The 15,506-nt window shown below is 38.9% G+C and overlaps 1 protein-coding gene across 1 annotated transcript in view; it reads right to left on the bottom strand.

Moving 5' to 3' along the window:
• The window catches only part of TNFRSF11B (TNF receptor superfamily member 11b), a 27,742-nt gene that overhangs the window by 8,835 nt on the left and 3,401 nt on the right, over positions 1–15,506 (bottom strand). The window contains exon 2 of the mRNA XM_006916596.3: positions 53–422. Within this exon, the coding sequence (XP_006916658.1) occupies positions 53–422 (370 nt within the window). The remainder of the gene's footprint in view (positions 1–52; positions 423–15,506) is intronic.

Raw genomic sequence — 15,506 nt, 5'->3', positions numbered from 1 at the left:
GACTTTGTACAATGCTAATTGATTTGGCCGCGAGTTGAAAGCTGACACGTACCGGCTTGCAGCACTCCGGATCCAGGGGGACAGCTCCTGTGCTTCAGGCAGAACTCCACCTCGAGGTAGCGCCCTTCCTCACATGCGCACACGAGGTTCTGGGTGCGGTTGCACTCCCGCTTCACGTACTGCAGCTCCTTGCACACTAAGTTGCAGTACAGACACTCGTCGCTGGTGTGCCAGGTGTCCGTGTAGTACTTGTCGGGACAAGGGGCACACATGGTCTTCCGCCTTGCCGTACAGTGTTGTTTTAGGTAGGTGCCAGGAGGACATTTGTCACACATTAGCTGACGAGAGGTTTCTGGGTCATAATGTAGGTACTTTGGAGGAAATGTTTCCTGGGTGGTCCATTTAATAGAGATGTCCAAGAACTAGAAGAAAGGGAAATAGAGGCATGTTAGCGTGGAAATAGGGTGGTTCTTCTGTGCAAAGGCATCATTAGACTTAGAATCTTTTACTATCTGAAGCCTCATGACCTTCCTGCCTACTGAGCTGCACCACTAAGTAAGTTCAGGGGCCATAGTTCTTGCCTCTGTTAGCTTAATCTCAAAGACCAAGATAATGATGGCAGCACACCTATCAAGTAAATTCAGCCTATAGATGACAGGGGTAAAAAGCTCATTAGAATAAAATTTACTACAGTTAGATGCACCACTAAATGACCCACGTGATCTCCTTGGACTTCATTTATCTCTAGATGATTGAATTGTGTGAACAAGTGGTTTTCAGAACAACTATATCAGATTCCTTGACAAAAATGTAGATGCTTGGTATCCGCATCCCTAAACATTCTGATTTCGCAGGTATGGAATTGGGGCTGGGATTTGAGAAAAACTCTTGCAGTGATTCTGATGTATGGAGTCCATATTCAATAGTTATTCTTTTATTCACTCAACAAATAGTTATTGAGCCTTTATATGTGCCGAGCTCTGTTCTGGGCCATTGGGATAAAGCAGTGAATAAAACAGGCAAGAAACCCTGCTCTCGTGGAGTTTAAATCCAATTGGGGGAGTAAGAAAATAAGTAACAAACTACAGATAAGTTATGTTAGAAGTGGTGTTAAAAAAAAAAATGAGGCAGAGAAAGAAATTGGAAACGTGGAGGTGAAGGTGGAGAGAGTACAATATTTAAACGGGGAGGACACAGGAGCCATGTTTAGGACTAGATGACATCTCTCTGTTAGTTCAACCATTCTAAGATGTAATGGTTCCAAACACACAGTGAAGCAAAGAGCTGGCGATGTGTGAAGATCGTATGGTTACATCAGCAGTCACCCTGATCCTTCATTCATTTCACAGATATGTGTTGAATGCTGACCAGGACTATACCAGGGATATGCTGGTGAGTGGGACACAATCCCTGTCCCCATGAGCTTGCAATACGCTGCAAAGAGTCCTAGAATTTTAAGACCGATGTTTCCTCCCGAACATCAAGTGATCCAGTCTTGACTCTCATAGGTCAACGATGTCTAGAATATTAAATGACCACCTCTCTTCAGGATAACTGGGAAAAACTTCAGGGAGCAGGCAGAGTTTTTGGAGTTTCCACACACATTGCAGGAAGAATTCTATGAAGCAAAAGAAAGAGGGTTTTGCAGGCAAGGGTCCTGCTTGGGTGGGCAACTTCACCTGGGTATTCCATCTCGTATTCTAGATCTCAAAGGGTCTTCTAGGGAGCATTGAAGTAGCTTTTCACACTAATCACAGGAAAGACACACTCAGAAGAAACAGTGTTTTTTGTGTGTGTGCAGGAGGTGGTTTATTTGGTTTTTATTATTTGTTTTTGGTAAAGGGATCAACACTGACTATTTTCAGGCTTGAGAGAGGTGTCAAGCCAAACACAATAAATGTTTCCAAAGTCTGCAGAATTCAGGAAATTTCACAGAAACCCCTTGACCTGGGAAATGCATACCAAGCTAAGGAAACAGCACAGCCTTGGGAATTAAGAGTGACAAAAGTAAAGAATGGCTTTTTTCATAAGTACTTGGACATTTTAATCTAAGTAATTTTATTCACTTCTTATTGGAAAACAAATGTCAGGGCTAACTGGGCCTGCTATATGACCTGATGAACCAGAAGAAAATGAACCAAATATCTCACGTAGGGCCCTGGACCTTTTAACCAAGAGCAATTTTCAGAGTGCCACGATGTAAAGGAGTCCTAATCAACAAAACAGAATACAGTGCTTTGGTGGTCTTTTCAAGACACCCCCATAACCTGAGGATTTCTGGGGGAAATATGTTCTCGTGTCTTCCTGGGGTTTCTTATTGGCTCAGTCAAAGTCGGTTGACATTAGGGGAAGGAAGTGGGCCAGGATTAGGTGAAAGTTCTGTTTTGCTGAAGATTTTTCAGAAATAAGTGGAATCTATTCATTCAACATACATTTATCGAGTACCTGCTGTAGACCAGGCATCACGGAAGGGACTCAGCATAGAGTGGTGCACAAAACAAAGATGGTTCTTTCCTGCAAAGGGCTTACAGTCTAGTGAGGCAACAGACAGCAGAGACGCGAAGAAATAAATGATTACAAATAACAATCGGTGTTTTGAAGGAAACAAAGCAAGACGAAGTTGCTTCTTGGTCATTTGAATGTATTATGCTACATCATTCAAAGCCCCCTGTGTGGTGGATCTAAATATTTAGAAATATTTAGATATTTCTAAAATCCTCAATGCTAGGAAATGAAGTTTTCCTGGTGCGACTTGAAAAGACAAGGAAATCAATAAGAAATGCTCTTTTCTCTTGCTGTTCAACTTCGAAGGTTTTGTTACCTTCAAGAGGCCTGGCCCAAAGGTCCAGAGGGAAGTCTTTGTCTCGTATGCTACTGCTGAGTGAGCCCCACCCTGTCCATCCCCCGCTCTGTCCGACTTCCCATCATTCCCCCTTTCCCATTTCGCTTTGGTTCAGTTAAGCCTTCTCATTCATCAGTGCTGACTCTCTTCTTCCTTACCAAGAACTGATGCTGATGGGATAGAAAACCCCACAGACGGTGTCTGTGTTCCTGACTAGACGGAGCCACTCAAATATAAGATCAGACCAAGAATGCTGAATTGATTTGTATTTTTCTAGGCTATTAGACATGGCCATGCTTTAGAACTTTATTGCCATTTCTTCAAAATACAGAGAAGTTGAGGTAAAAGAAATCCATGGAGGAAAATAAACAGACAAGGTTGGCTTAAAGATTAGAGAGCAGTTATGTTAGTGAAGGTAATTTCTCCAAGGCCACTGCATGGAATTGTCATATATATTTTTAAAAATCAGAAAGCCTTGAGGAACTGCAGACTTGTTTTCAGCAAGTTCCATTGGGCCTCTCTGTTTTATTTGAAAATTTTCCACTTTGGTAAAAGGCAGAACTCCGTGTGGCCAAAACTGGATGTCTAGGTCACCATCTCTGGTTAGCCCCAATTCCCACATAGAATTTCTGAAACTAGTCATTGTACAGAGGATGGACAAGATTAATAGAACTCTTGATCGGTCCCCTCTCTTACTTCCTTTGCATTTCCTGGAAAAGCGATGAAAAAGATGCCACGGGAAAACAGGTCATCTTAATGTTGGCTCTATTTCCTTTGCCAGTTGATAATAGTTAAAATCTAATAAGAGTTCAAAAAAATTTTTCCTGTGTAAAATGCATAACCACTGATGAGCATCTGCAAAAGCTAAGATGTGAGCATAGGTGTGTTTGCAGAAGCATGAAGTACTTTTTTGAAGAAGAGGCCACTCTGTTTTTTGGTGTTTCATGCTTGACTTTTAAAAAAATTCGATGGAATTTTCTCTCCATTTTTTCTTTCTTCCTCCTCCCATTCCCATCTGTTCATCTTTGGTGTAGACCACTGTGCTAAAGGGAATCCAAACAAACTCCAATCTAGTGCTTCTCACCAGTCCAGGAAGTAGTCTCAAACCCACCATGCCTCTTGAAAGGCTCCATCTCCAATAACTGTGTTCTTCTCACCCTCCATTTTTAATTTGGACAATGTTAAAGAAGTTTCTGTTTCAAACCCAAATATCTTTCCTCATCTATCAAAGGTTAGCAGATGATGGTAGTGGGTGAAGGTGGTGGGTAGGTTGAATTTAGTTGTTCTCCAAAGCATTTTCTAGCTCTGGTATTGTCATATTCTGTGGTTTGACAGAGCTTAATTAGCCAATGAACTTGGAAACACACTTTGTTCTAACCCCCTTCCTGCATCTTGCTCTACTGCTTTATTTACAAAACCCCTTTTCACTGCAGAACTCTCTTAACCATTCTCCACTTTTCAGATTCACCCATGCCTTCCATTTCCTCAGTAAAACTGAGGATGCGCCGGCAGCCTGAATTCTCAGCTCTGCCTTCTCCTCTATTATGCCACCTCCTGTCTACTCTTACCAGTGGAGTCACATGCTTAACAAAAGTGAGTTGTTTGTCTGGTGCTGAATCTGCTTATGCTCATCGTATATATGTTTCTATATATGCTTTAGTTCTATTGTTAGGTAATTCGATTGACTAGTATGTAAACCAATAAGCACGAGTGTGAAAAAAGAATTATTTTTGTATAAAAAGTAAATGGAATGCTCTGGGGATGACTTGGCAAGGATACGCTACAACAAAAATCTACTGTAAATTTGGAGTAGTTGAGTCAGTTATGAAAACAAAACGAGGTAAACATCTAGAAGGATTACATAATCAATTTGTTTCAGAAATGTCTTTAAGTTCTGAAACCTAAATGAATGGGCAATACATTATAGGTAAGGCTTTTGTAAGAAAGGCAGCATAGGACTCTAGTTAGCAAACACAGATTCCAAGAAAAGCCTGGACCAGATCTCAATACACAGGTGAATAAATGCTTATTTCAATGTTTTCAGTCAAAAGAAAATATTTAAGATGTATGTGTATAATTTTTTATTATTAAAAGCTTTAACTGATTTTTCAGTTGATCACCTAATTCTTAATCTCAACCACATAAAATTTCTAATGAAAATTCTCCATATTTACAAAGTAGGATGACATGATAATGCTATGTGCAGGCAGCAAAAACAGGCAATACGAAGATGGCAATACGAATTTTGTTTCGTGTAGGTCATTGTAACACACACACATTAAATCTCTATACTGTGCAAGGCAGTGAACTAAAATTAATCTGTAGACATTGGCTTGTACATACTTTAGGATGTTTTATTATCATCGTCAAGTCTCTACCAGCTACAAAAACGAGTCTCGGAATGAGTAATTAACCATCCCAGGTCACAATAATTAGTGGAGCAGAATTCAAACCCAGAGCCTGTGCCATAGAATACTGTTTTTTGCCCAAATCCTTTAACATTTACCAAATGCTCTCGCTTATGCCATAGCCTTCATGCAGAGTACAAAAGTAAGCCCCGAAGTGCTAATTTTTCATTCAGACTCAAGAGCATAGAGTTAAAAGATCAGCCAAAGCCTTCCCACAGTCCAGATGAATGGACACTGACTTTTCCTTCTTTTGCTAAGACTAGCTCTTGTCCAAAGCTACTGAGATGGACATTTCTCAGATGACAAGTGATCTGACTATAGCATTCTACTGGCGAAAACTTCTTCTTAGAAGACAAAGAAAGAATACACCTCCTCCAGCGAGTTTATTCTTGCATTAGGCAGTGCAGCCAGTCCCATTCTACTGAGCTTGCTCTTTGGTATGCAGAACGATGAGTGACCCGCTGGGTTTCTGTTCATGGAAAATTCATTAAAAAGAGCCCACACAACGCTTGAAATAACTACTTTGTTTGGGAGTTCCTTTTGTGATCCTTCGTCATGATCTTTGCCACAGAGAACTATTTGAGGACTATCCAGAGTTAGGTAAACTTCTGGTCAGTTTGGAAGCCATGCCATTTTATAGTTTGTCTTGGCCAAGAAAGGAATACTCAGGACATATATATCATGATGAGTTTTCTTGTAGTATGAATTATAAAGCTTATCAAAAGAATCTATTTTCCCGCGGAGGTTAGTTCGTTTGCTTTTCTTAGTCTTATAGTGTAGTAGCTCCTTTTCATTTTCCTCCATTTCTTAAGTAATTCATCTATTCATTCATTCAGTAAACACTTATTGAAACAGTTACTATGCCCTGGAAATACTGCTAAGCAATGGAATTGAATAAGTTTCATAGGAACATTCATCTAAAAGCCCAGCCTGATGTAAAATACTCATAAATCGCCGCAAAACAACTGGTTGCAGAAGAGAGGGGAAAGAGAATCAAGAAAAGACAACAGAGAAACAGATCAGAAATGAGAAGGGGCTGAAGTGAGACCCTCGTAATGGAGGAGAGAGAGCGATAGAGATGATACGTTGGCTGATTGCGTGGGAAGTGGGTACTAGAAAGAACAAGTGAAGAACATGCCCATGAATTCTAACAATTAGTTATGTGGTGTTGCCATTAATTACTGACAGAAGAAGAGTTATGGAGAAAGGCAATGAATTTAGTTTGGAACATCTTCTATCCATGAGAATCAAACGATGATATCTAGTAAACGATTGGATATATGTAGTGGGAATTCAGGACAGAAATACAGATAAGGATACAGCCATCAGGGTTATAAACACGTAAATGGGTCTAGAAGCAGAGAGATCAGATGGCATTACCCAAGGACACTGTATATACGCAAAAAAAAGACACAAATATTAATCCTTGAGACTCATAAGCATTTGTAAGATGGAATGAAAAAGAGAAGGCTAAAAAAAGTAGAGATATCACAGAGACTCAAAATGAATGCTGACTGGATAATGAATAATCAGTTCTAAGAAGTGTATAGCATGGCAATTAATTAGATCGATGAAAATCAACAACAGCACTTTCAGCTGGGAGCCTACATTTAGAATATGCATGCCAGGGGTCCCAGCTCAGGCCACCTGGTTAGTTATCCTGGGCCACTATCTTAACCCTAAAATGAGAATAATTCTTATTTTACTTTTCCCTGTGCAATTGTTAATTTCAAATGAGTAAAGGCATACAAATAAACTTGGTAAAGAATGAGGTTCCAGGCAAGTAGGAGGCATTGTTACATATGCTAATTACACAGCACATGGGAAATGGGAGACATTTTGAATCAAATTTATTTCTGGAGATATTTTGAAGTTTCTCGTCCAGTAGGATGTAACACACCTAAAATGTGCCATAAGTTGATGATCTACCCCATTCTTCATTGTCTCCAGAAAATGTGTCTCTGGCATGTTTGAAAAATCAGTTTCAGTGTCTGCTCAACTAGTATTCATCTCTTGGTCTAGGTCAAATGTATCAAGGAAGTTCCATGGGTTTGTTCAGAGGTCCCAGATAAAAAAGTATTAGTCTCCATACTCCTTAAATGGACAGCATGGTATCTTACACATAGCAAGTATTCATTACATCTAATTTAATTTTATTCCGTTCAGATACATATAGCGAATAACTACTGTGTGTAATTAGGATTATTGATGATTATATAGATGCGGATAAATATCCACCATGTAAAGGATAAATTTGCAAGAACAAGCACAAAATCTGCAGTTCTCTCCCGTGCAAAATGGTAGTGAAGACAGAATTCGCCTAAAGGAAGTTGTTTTTTTTTTAAAGTGTCTTTCATTTCGCATGTACTGTTCCATTTGTATTTAGCTTCCATTTTAAAGGTGAATGTGTGAAAAAAGCAGGTTGCTCACTTGAGAGGTTTATCTGAAGCCTCCAGTTCCCCACCTGCGTGTCAACTGCTGCTTAATAATTTTCACAATAGCCAGTTGTTTGGCTGAAGATTATGTCTTTAGGTAGGAAATGAGAGCAAATGAATTAAATCTGTTCATCTATACCAAAGTGATTTGTTGCCAGTAGCTTTTGCTAGGCAAAAAGGGGAAAGAAAACACAAGCAATTATGATTTATTAGATGAATCACTGGGCCAAATTCTACACTATTTTGCTTCCCTTGGGGCTGAAGAACTGTCTCCAAGTAAAACTTAACTTTAAATGTGATTTTTTTTCCCCTTCAGAATTTTCCTTTAGTTGTTTGAAGGCTTATAAATTAATTAGCAGTAGTTAGTTTATGTTTGGAATCAACCAGAATTGTCAGGACAGATTTGTTTATGATGCTTTTGGTTCTTCAGAGGAGTGTTACAGACAATTAACACTTGACAGATTAATAAATAAAAGGGGAAAAAATCTCTCAGAAAAAGAACTTGTAATACAAGTAAACACTTAAAACCTTCCAAGAAAGGTATGTTGAAATCTCATATATTTTGGCTCCTAGATCTTAATATTTCTTCTCTCAGGCTTTTGTTAGTCACCAGATTTGAGATATAACACCAGTTCTGAAAATTTCCAACTCAACAGCAGGGACGGTTGCTATTTTCCTTATAATTATGTCCATTTGGGCCCACTTGACAAGCACAAAGGTGATATCATTACTTCAAATTTTTCCGTCTATAGTCCCTGGCATTTTAGGCTCAGAATTGGCAGCACATTTAGTATGTTGATAGTTTTGAACATCAATTTTTAAATTCCATTTTATTTCTATAGTACATGCCTTTGAAGATAGTACATCATCTTATGAATCTCTTTTGGTTGCTAATTACCTGGATTGAAGCCCAGTGAATGTATGGTTAAGGGAAACTGGTGAGAGAAAGTTAAAAGGAAAGCTATGGTGGTTATGAAGTGGAATAGAAACTAGGAGTAGAAATGGAATAAAACAGCATCTGAATTAAACATGTAGATATTTACTGTGTGCCTACAACATGTGAAACACCGTATTAGAAGCCCCAGTAGTATGGTAAATAATAATAGCTTGGTATATTATATTATTATTATATAGGAGGCTTTATTCCAAACCCTTTCTTCACATGCTATTATCATCCATCCTCTCCAACCACCTTTGAGGAGATAGGATAATCCCCATTTTGTAGAAGAAACCGATTCTCAGAGGAGCTGAGTGACTTGTCAAAGGCTACATACAGGGCTAGTACACATTCAAGGTGGGATTAAAATCACTCCTGTTTGAATCTGAGCCTTTAACAACTGACTCTTCCCTCCGGAGACTTGCAGTCTCTTGAAGGAGGTAGGCATATAAATGATGAACTACAGCACCTGTAAAATTCAATAGGATCTATTTTTTTGTCTGTCTATCCATCCATCTATCTATCGTGAACAAAAAAGGGGGCTATGTAATAGCCCTGACAAGTTCGGGGGTGCCACATGGCAGGCCTGACAAACCGAGTGACCAAAAGTAACCACACAGGATGGTCTGATCATAAATTCCTAAGTGAGCAGGCCATGGCGGGTAGTCACGTCCCAGGCGTACAGCTTCCTTAGCAAAAGTCAGTCTTTACCTTAAGTGAGCCCTGCCCACTGTTCTTATGCATCTAGGATAACATACTTTTGAAACGTCTCTTTTCTAAACCCCTTGAAGGCACAACTGCAGATACCATAGCACAAGACTACGGAATGCCTCATTGTTATCTTGTTCCCCACATACCATCTCTATGTGCCGGAAATATTACTTAGCTATCCTGTACCCACCAACGTAAAAGATGAGTTTCTCCATTTTGCTTTTTATCCGGTCCTAGAGATCACCCTTCCTCCACTTTGTTTTCTCTCCCACCTCGACTTCTGTAATCGTCCACCAATAGATTTCATGTATCTTTCTTGTGTTTTCTCCTTTGATTCTTAATGCATAAAAGGAAATGCAAAACTGCCATTTTCTGGAGCATTTTCTCAGTCTTTTGAGATTTTGCTTCCACTGCGTCCTCAAAATCTTGGCTCAAATAAACTCTTAGAAAACTTTTCTATAGGCTGGACATTCTTTCATTGTCTGTCTGCCTGTCTGTCTGTCTATCATCTGTCAATCTTAATGAATAAATTCTTCTCCCTCTCCTGTCCTAAAATGCCGTTAGTTCATACAACCTCTCTGGAAGAGATCCTGTGAGATTGAACAATCAGCCACACTTTACGCGAAGCAGCGGCTTCTCAGTAATGCACCCCCTTGAATTTCCACTCTTTTTCTGCCTTATTCTTTCCCTCACTCTTGCTTCCCTAGAATTGCACTTTCTAATAAGGTACTAAAAACATAAGCGTTCGTCTCTGCTCTGTTCCTTAAGGCATTTGGGCTTAGAACTCATGACCAATAATGGGGCTCAGGCATTTAATTTCAAAACGAAACAAACAAACAAAAAATGGTGACCCCGGGGGCATTCTTAACCCGATCAGCAAAGAGGACTCTGGGTTGAAGACACCCACACAGGCTTAGCTCTGATTTATGAGTATTTTTCACAGGACTCAGTTACTAGATCTAAGCTCCTATAGGACAGAAAAAAAGTTCTCAGCTATGTAACCTTAGGAAAAATTACTTAATTTCTCTGAATCTCAGTATTCTCATCTGTAAAATAGACACTAATCTCTGCATGGTAAGATTTTTGTGAAAATTAAGTGAAATGTTGTGTGTGGCTTTCATATATGAGACATATTCTAAGAATAGTGTCTTTCTCTTTTATGATTTCCTCCCTTTAGCTTAGCTTAAATAGTTAGAAGTTGTTCTGATGAAAGATGAAGATGAGTGAACTTCCACAACAGGTTCAGTTGGAAGAGATAAAAAGAAAAAGCACGGCTCCTGTTTGCTCACTCTCAAGGAACAAGTGTTTGATTTAGAGTTTCCTGTTCAGTGTCTGCTCACCTTCTCATCTGTAGCCCAGCTAATCTCTTAAGTAATCTGTTCCCTAAATTTTGAATTTTCAGCGTCGGAAGAGGTCCGTGCTCATGAATCCTTCTAACAATACCTTTGACGAAAAAAGAGTTTAGATCAGTATTCTAAAGCCAAAGATTGTAGTCACTTGTGATTTTTAAGTGTTCTTTGCAGTTACTGCCTCTCAGTGATCAGAGATATGACTGGGGTTTGGCTACTCTATCAGTCAGGACTGGCTGGGTTTTATGCTGTACTAACCAACAACTTTGAAATCTCGATGGCTTAAAAACAAAGGTTTATTTTTCACCCATGTTACATTCCTAGTGGGTCCACTGAAGGCTGTTAGCATTGTCCTCTCTCCATGACCTAGGATGATATAGCAGCTAATATCTGGACCATAGATGGCTTGTTTTGCAGGAGGGGGCTTGTTTTGCAGGAGGGAAATAGAAAAAAAAATGTCGGTGGTCATATATTGGCAATTAAGTGCTCTAATTTGGAAGCGACTTATTGATCAGAACTATTCTCACCACCCCACCCCTCTTCCTCAGGAGGCTAGGAAGTCCAATCTTACCAAGTTTCTGAAAGAGAAGAGAACTTCAAACAGTCTACAAACAGCTCTAACAACTACGTCATCATTCAATAAACACCATACTTTTTATTTGACATTTCTTTGAGCACTGTCTAGTTGATTTTTCTCTTTTTACTTGGTATTAAAAAGAGAGAAAGGAAACTGTGTGGAGCAGAGGGTTCTGTCTATCACTAGCAGAGTGTTCAAATGAGGTGTTTAATGGTCATGCCGACCTACTCATTGCCGTGCTTATTCCGCCTGAAGCTTTGACATTTATTTGAAAGAGAGGTATGCCGATTGTCAAGCACTTCCTTGTGAATACAAATTCAAAGAAAATTCTGCTCAACGAGAATAAGGGGATTGCTAGTGACCGTGATTATACCTCTTTAGGAAGTCCTGAGATAAGTCCTGGGAGGGTCTTGGACCTGGCCTTTAACGAAATGGAATATAAAACATAGGCATATTAATGACATCTATGCATATTAACTAAAGCTGAGGATTTGTTTCAGAATGGGAAGATAGTTTTTGGTGTAGAAAAAAAAAAATCTCTGATCCTAAAACAGTTCTCACTACTTAAAAGTAGGTGACGTTTCAAAAGCTGCTTCCTCTTGTGATGTCATTGGCTTAAACAGAATGTTTTTTTTTTTTTTTAAATGGAATTTCTTTTGCGTGAAACCAGTTGGGCAGAAGAAACTTTGACAACTGCAAAACATAGATTAAAACAAAAAAGCATTTCTCTAGGCCTAAGTAGGTTTGATTTAAATATTTATTCTAAGACTTTAATATTAATATTAAATTTAAATAAATATTTAAACATTTAAATATTTATTTTAAAAGCCTAATTTTTTGCATGTTGGAGTATTAAATAGTATACAGTATGATCGATTTTTTTTTTAAATTTGTTTTTGTAATGACAAAAGCTTAACATCGAAGCAGACCTTCCTCACGACACCCCGTCTAACGCCCGCCTTTTAGAGATGAGTCAATTAAGACCCAGACGGCTGGAGTCACTGAATAGACGTTAGAGTCTACGGCAAAACTGACAAATTAGATCTCTGGCCTCATATCTGCTGTTGCAGGGGTCTTCTTGTCACTACCTACGTTCCACAACTGAATTCCTGAATCACATTTTATTTTTTGGTGGTGGTGTTGGCACCAATTGATAGTAGGGTGAACTTTCTAAAGAATAGGGTCCTGATATCTATATTTTCTAAGAATAAAAGAAAGTCTTACAAGATGCATAAGAACAGTGGACAGGTTCACTTAAGGTAAAGACCGACCTTTGCCAAGGAAGCTACAGGCTTGGGACATGACTACCCGCCATGGCGTGCCCACTTAAGAACCAGAAAGTAACATCGCCATGTGGCAAGGGAATTGAGGTTTGGGGATCAAAGACCTGAGAAGAAAATCGATTTACCAGAGGCAGTCACAAAGCTTAGATGAATTACTGTCTTGTTTTAAATCTAAATTCATCTTGACACCTATTCTTCTACTTTAGAGTTGATTATTTAAGAGGCACTTGTAGAAAATGCTTCCAAGGTACAGACTAAATTGAAGTGAAAATCCTGAGGCTGTTGTTTTTATTTTCATAGAGAATGCTTCAAGGAAATTAAACAATGTTTTCACAGTATTAAAACCATAATTTTCGGCAAATATTTTTTTTAAATCACAGTAAGAAAGTAATAAATCAATCCCATTAGAAGCACATGACTTTTTTTGGAAGAGCTTCAGGAATGACGTTGCATTTCCTTCCATATCTTCTATCCGTTTATGGACAGGCTGAGTCAGGTGCTTCTGTGAAATTGGGGTGAAAAAAAATCTACCCAAGCACCTGGGAAGTTATGTCACCTTGTAGTTGGTAGAAACCATTTTAGTGTGTCTGTCGACTCTTCTGGCCTCTGGAACATTAATTTAGAGAAGCCAGGTAAATGTGAGAGGGAGCGGGTACCACGCAGCTTCTTACCTAATGTGTTGTCACACTATTCTTATCCCTTACAACTGTCTAAAAGAATTCTTTTTTTAGACATTCTATGCTAGTTACCCCAAAATATTCTGTGGTAGTGAGTTCCAAAAACTAATTACATGTCACATAAAAATACTGTCCTTGAATCTATTTCAAGTTGGCCATACCTCACTCTTTCTTCTTGCATAGATAGTTTACAGATGTTGCTAGGATTTCCGATTCACTAGTTCCTGCTATTGTGGGTTGCTAGTTTTATTTTGATTTTTGTTTTCTTTTCTAAACATGGCTGCTATTATTGTTCATATTTGCATTTTGTTTACCAGACTATCGGTATCAGAAATGTGCTTTGCCATGTGAAGTCATCCTTCCTTGTGGCTTCAGAAACCCGCTCTATGCTGATGACCCAGCCCAGGCTTCTCCTGAGCTCCAAACTTTTTTGAATCCCAATGCCAACTGGACATCTCCATTGATACATATTACACAAAGAATGCATCAAACCGAAAATGAACACTTGATGGGAAGGTCAGATGTGCATTCAGCTGGGCTTAGGTAGCACCTCTAAGGGGCAGTACGTGACTCTAGTTCATTGTTGTGGCTTGCTTAAGAATGGAATCATGAACCTCGGAACAAAAATATACAAAAGACTGTGTAAATATTGGTCAAGTGGGGAGGTGTTCTATTTCTTCTTGAAAGAGATCAAAGCCAACGTTAGAATGTTAAATCTCTGGCAGTAAGTTAAGTTCTGTTAGAGCATCCATGGAAATTGCTGGTAGAATTCACAACACGCCAGCAAATCTCGCCATAGCTCCTTTGACTCGGCAAACGTACATTTACCGTCAGGCACTGTGGAGGCTTGGAGGGTACAAATGTGAAGATGATGGAAATCTATATTTACAAAGAGCTCATTTGTTGTTTACCACAGGGGTGATGCTATCCTCTAGAAATTCTGGAAATTTGTGGGGGATTTCTGTTGTCATGATGACAGTGAGCTGCTAGGTATCCTGAATGATCGAGAAGAAGCTCATGGCCCTCACACTTTCAAATGTCAACTGACATAAGTGATCTAAGTAAAAAACTTATCATTATCTGAGCCTAGATTCTAATTCCATTTTATGTAGACACCAAGTGTTTTTCACATGCTTTTTATACATACTTAATTTTTCAAAATTCGACAACATAAAATTTGATAGAAGGTTGTACTTTGTTTTGTTTAAAACTTTAGTAAGATTTGTTCACCATTTCAGAAAAGCTCAGCACCAAAGCCAACACTGATCATGGTTTTGAGCCCCAATGATGCTTTATTCCTAATACCTGTTTATGGCTATTGTACATAAAGCAGCTATATCACTACTTCGTTATGTCTTCTAGTGAAGCTTATTTTATTATAAATTACTTTCCATTTCTTTCTCTTTCATAGTATAGTTATGCTGAAGTGTTGACGTTTTAAAAGTAAATATATAGGTAAAATATATGCACAGGAAAGTAAGGGAGTTGTTACAAAGGATTTACTTTAAAAGTTCATGGAAGAAGTTTGATTGAGAACTGCTGCCCTACAGGGTAAAACACACAGACGCACTGATAATTTTGGCATCTCTGCTCTATAGAAGCAACATAAGGGGCAGCCAAGCATCATTAGTTAAGGCCTTGAATAATGCAAACATAAATTTTTATAAGATTATCGTTTCTCTTCAGTCTACTTCCCAGTCCTCTTTTGTGGGGGGGGCGGGGGAGGAGAGGCTGCAAAGGAGAAACTCAAGCTAAAGGAAATGCTACTGGTTTAACAAGGTGCTAATGGGAATAATACTTTTCACAGAAAGCTTACAGAAAAGGGAACGTGCAAGCAGAGGAAGTGAGCATTGCTTAGATTAAAACCCAACAGGCAAGTTAGTGGATAGGAGAGCTAGAATGTTTGAGAGTGTGTTTAGTGCTCCTTTGATGGACGCTGCCATAGCTCTCCTTCTAGACCTAAGTGGATAAATATCTGGCACAGAATGCCTTCTTCCCAACCGATGGAATTTGACAACTGTGGTTGAAATGTAAGAAGTAAAATTAAAGACCAGATTGAAATTAGGAATTGTGTACTGAAGGTTGCTAGGCGACAGAGGCCAAGAAGGTTGCTAGGGACAGGGATCAGGACTGTTTTAGACTGAGTATATGTCAGATTCTCCTAGAAACTTCACAGTGATCATTCCCTTTAAATAAATAAATGAATAAAAAATTAAATAGGCTAGAGAAATACACACATGCAACCACTATGAGTGCGGCAGGGAACCAAAGTAAACAACAACAGAAC

Source organism: Pteropus alecto, unplaced genomic scaffold (genome assembly GCF_000325575.1).
Source record: "Pteropus alecto unplaced genomic scaffold, ASM32557v1 scaffold164, whole genome shotgun sequence".
In the NCBI taxonomy this organism is placed as follows: domain Eukaryota; kingdom Metazoa; phylum Chordata; class Mammalia; order Chiroptera; family Pteropodidae; genus Pteropus; species Pteropus alecto.
Note: the sequence above shows the minus strand (reverse complement) of the source record. Positions and strands in the feature narration are given on the sequence as shown.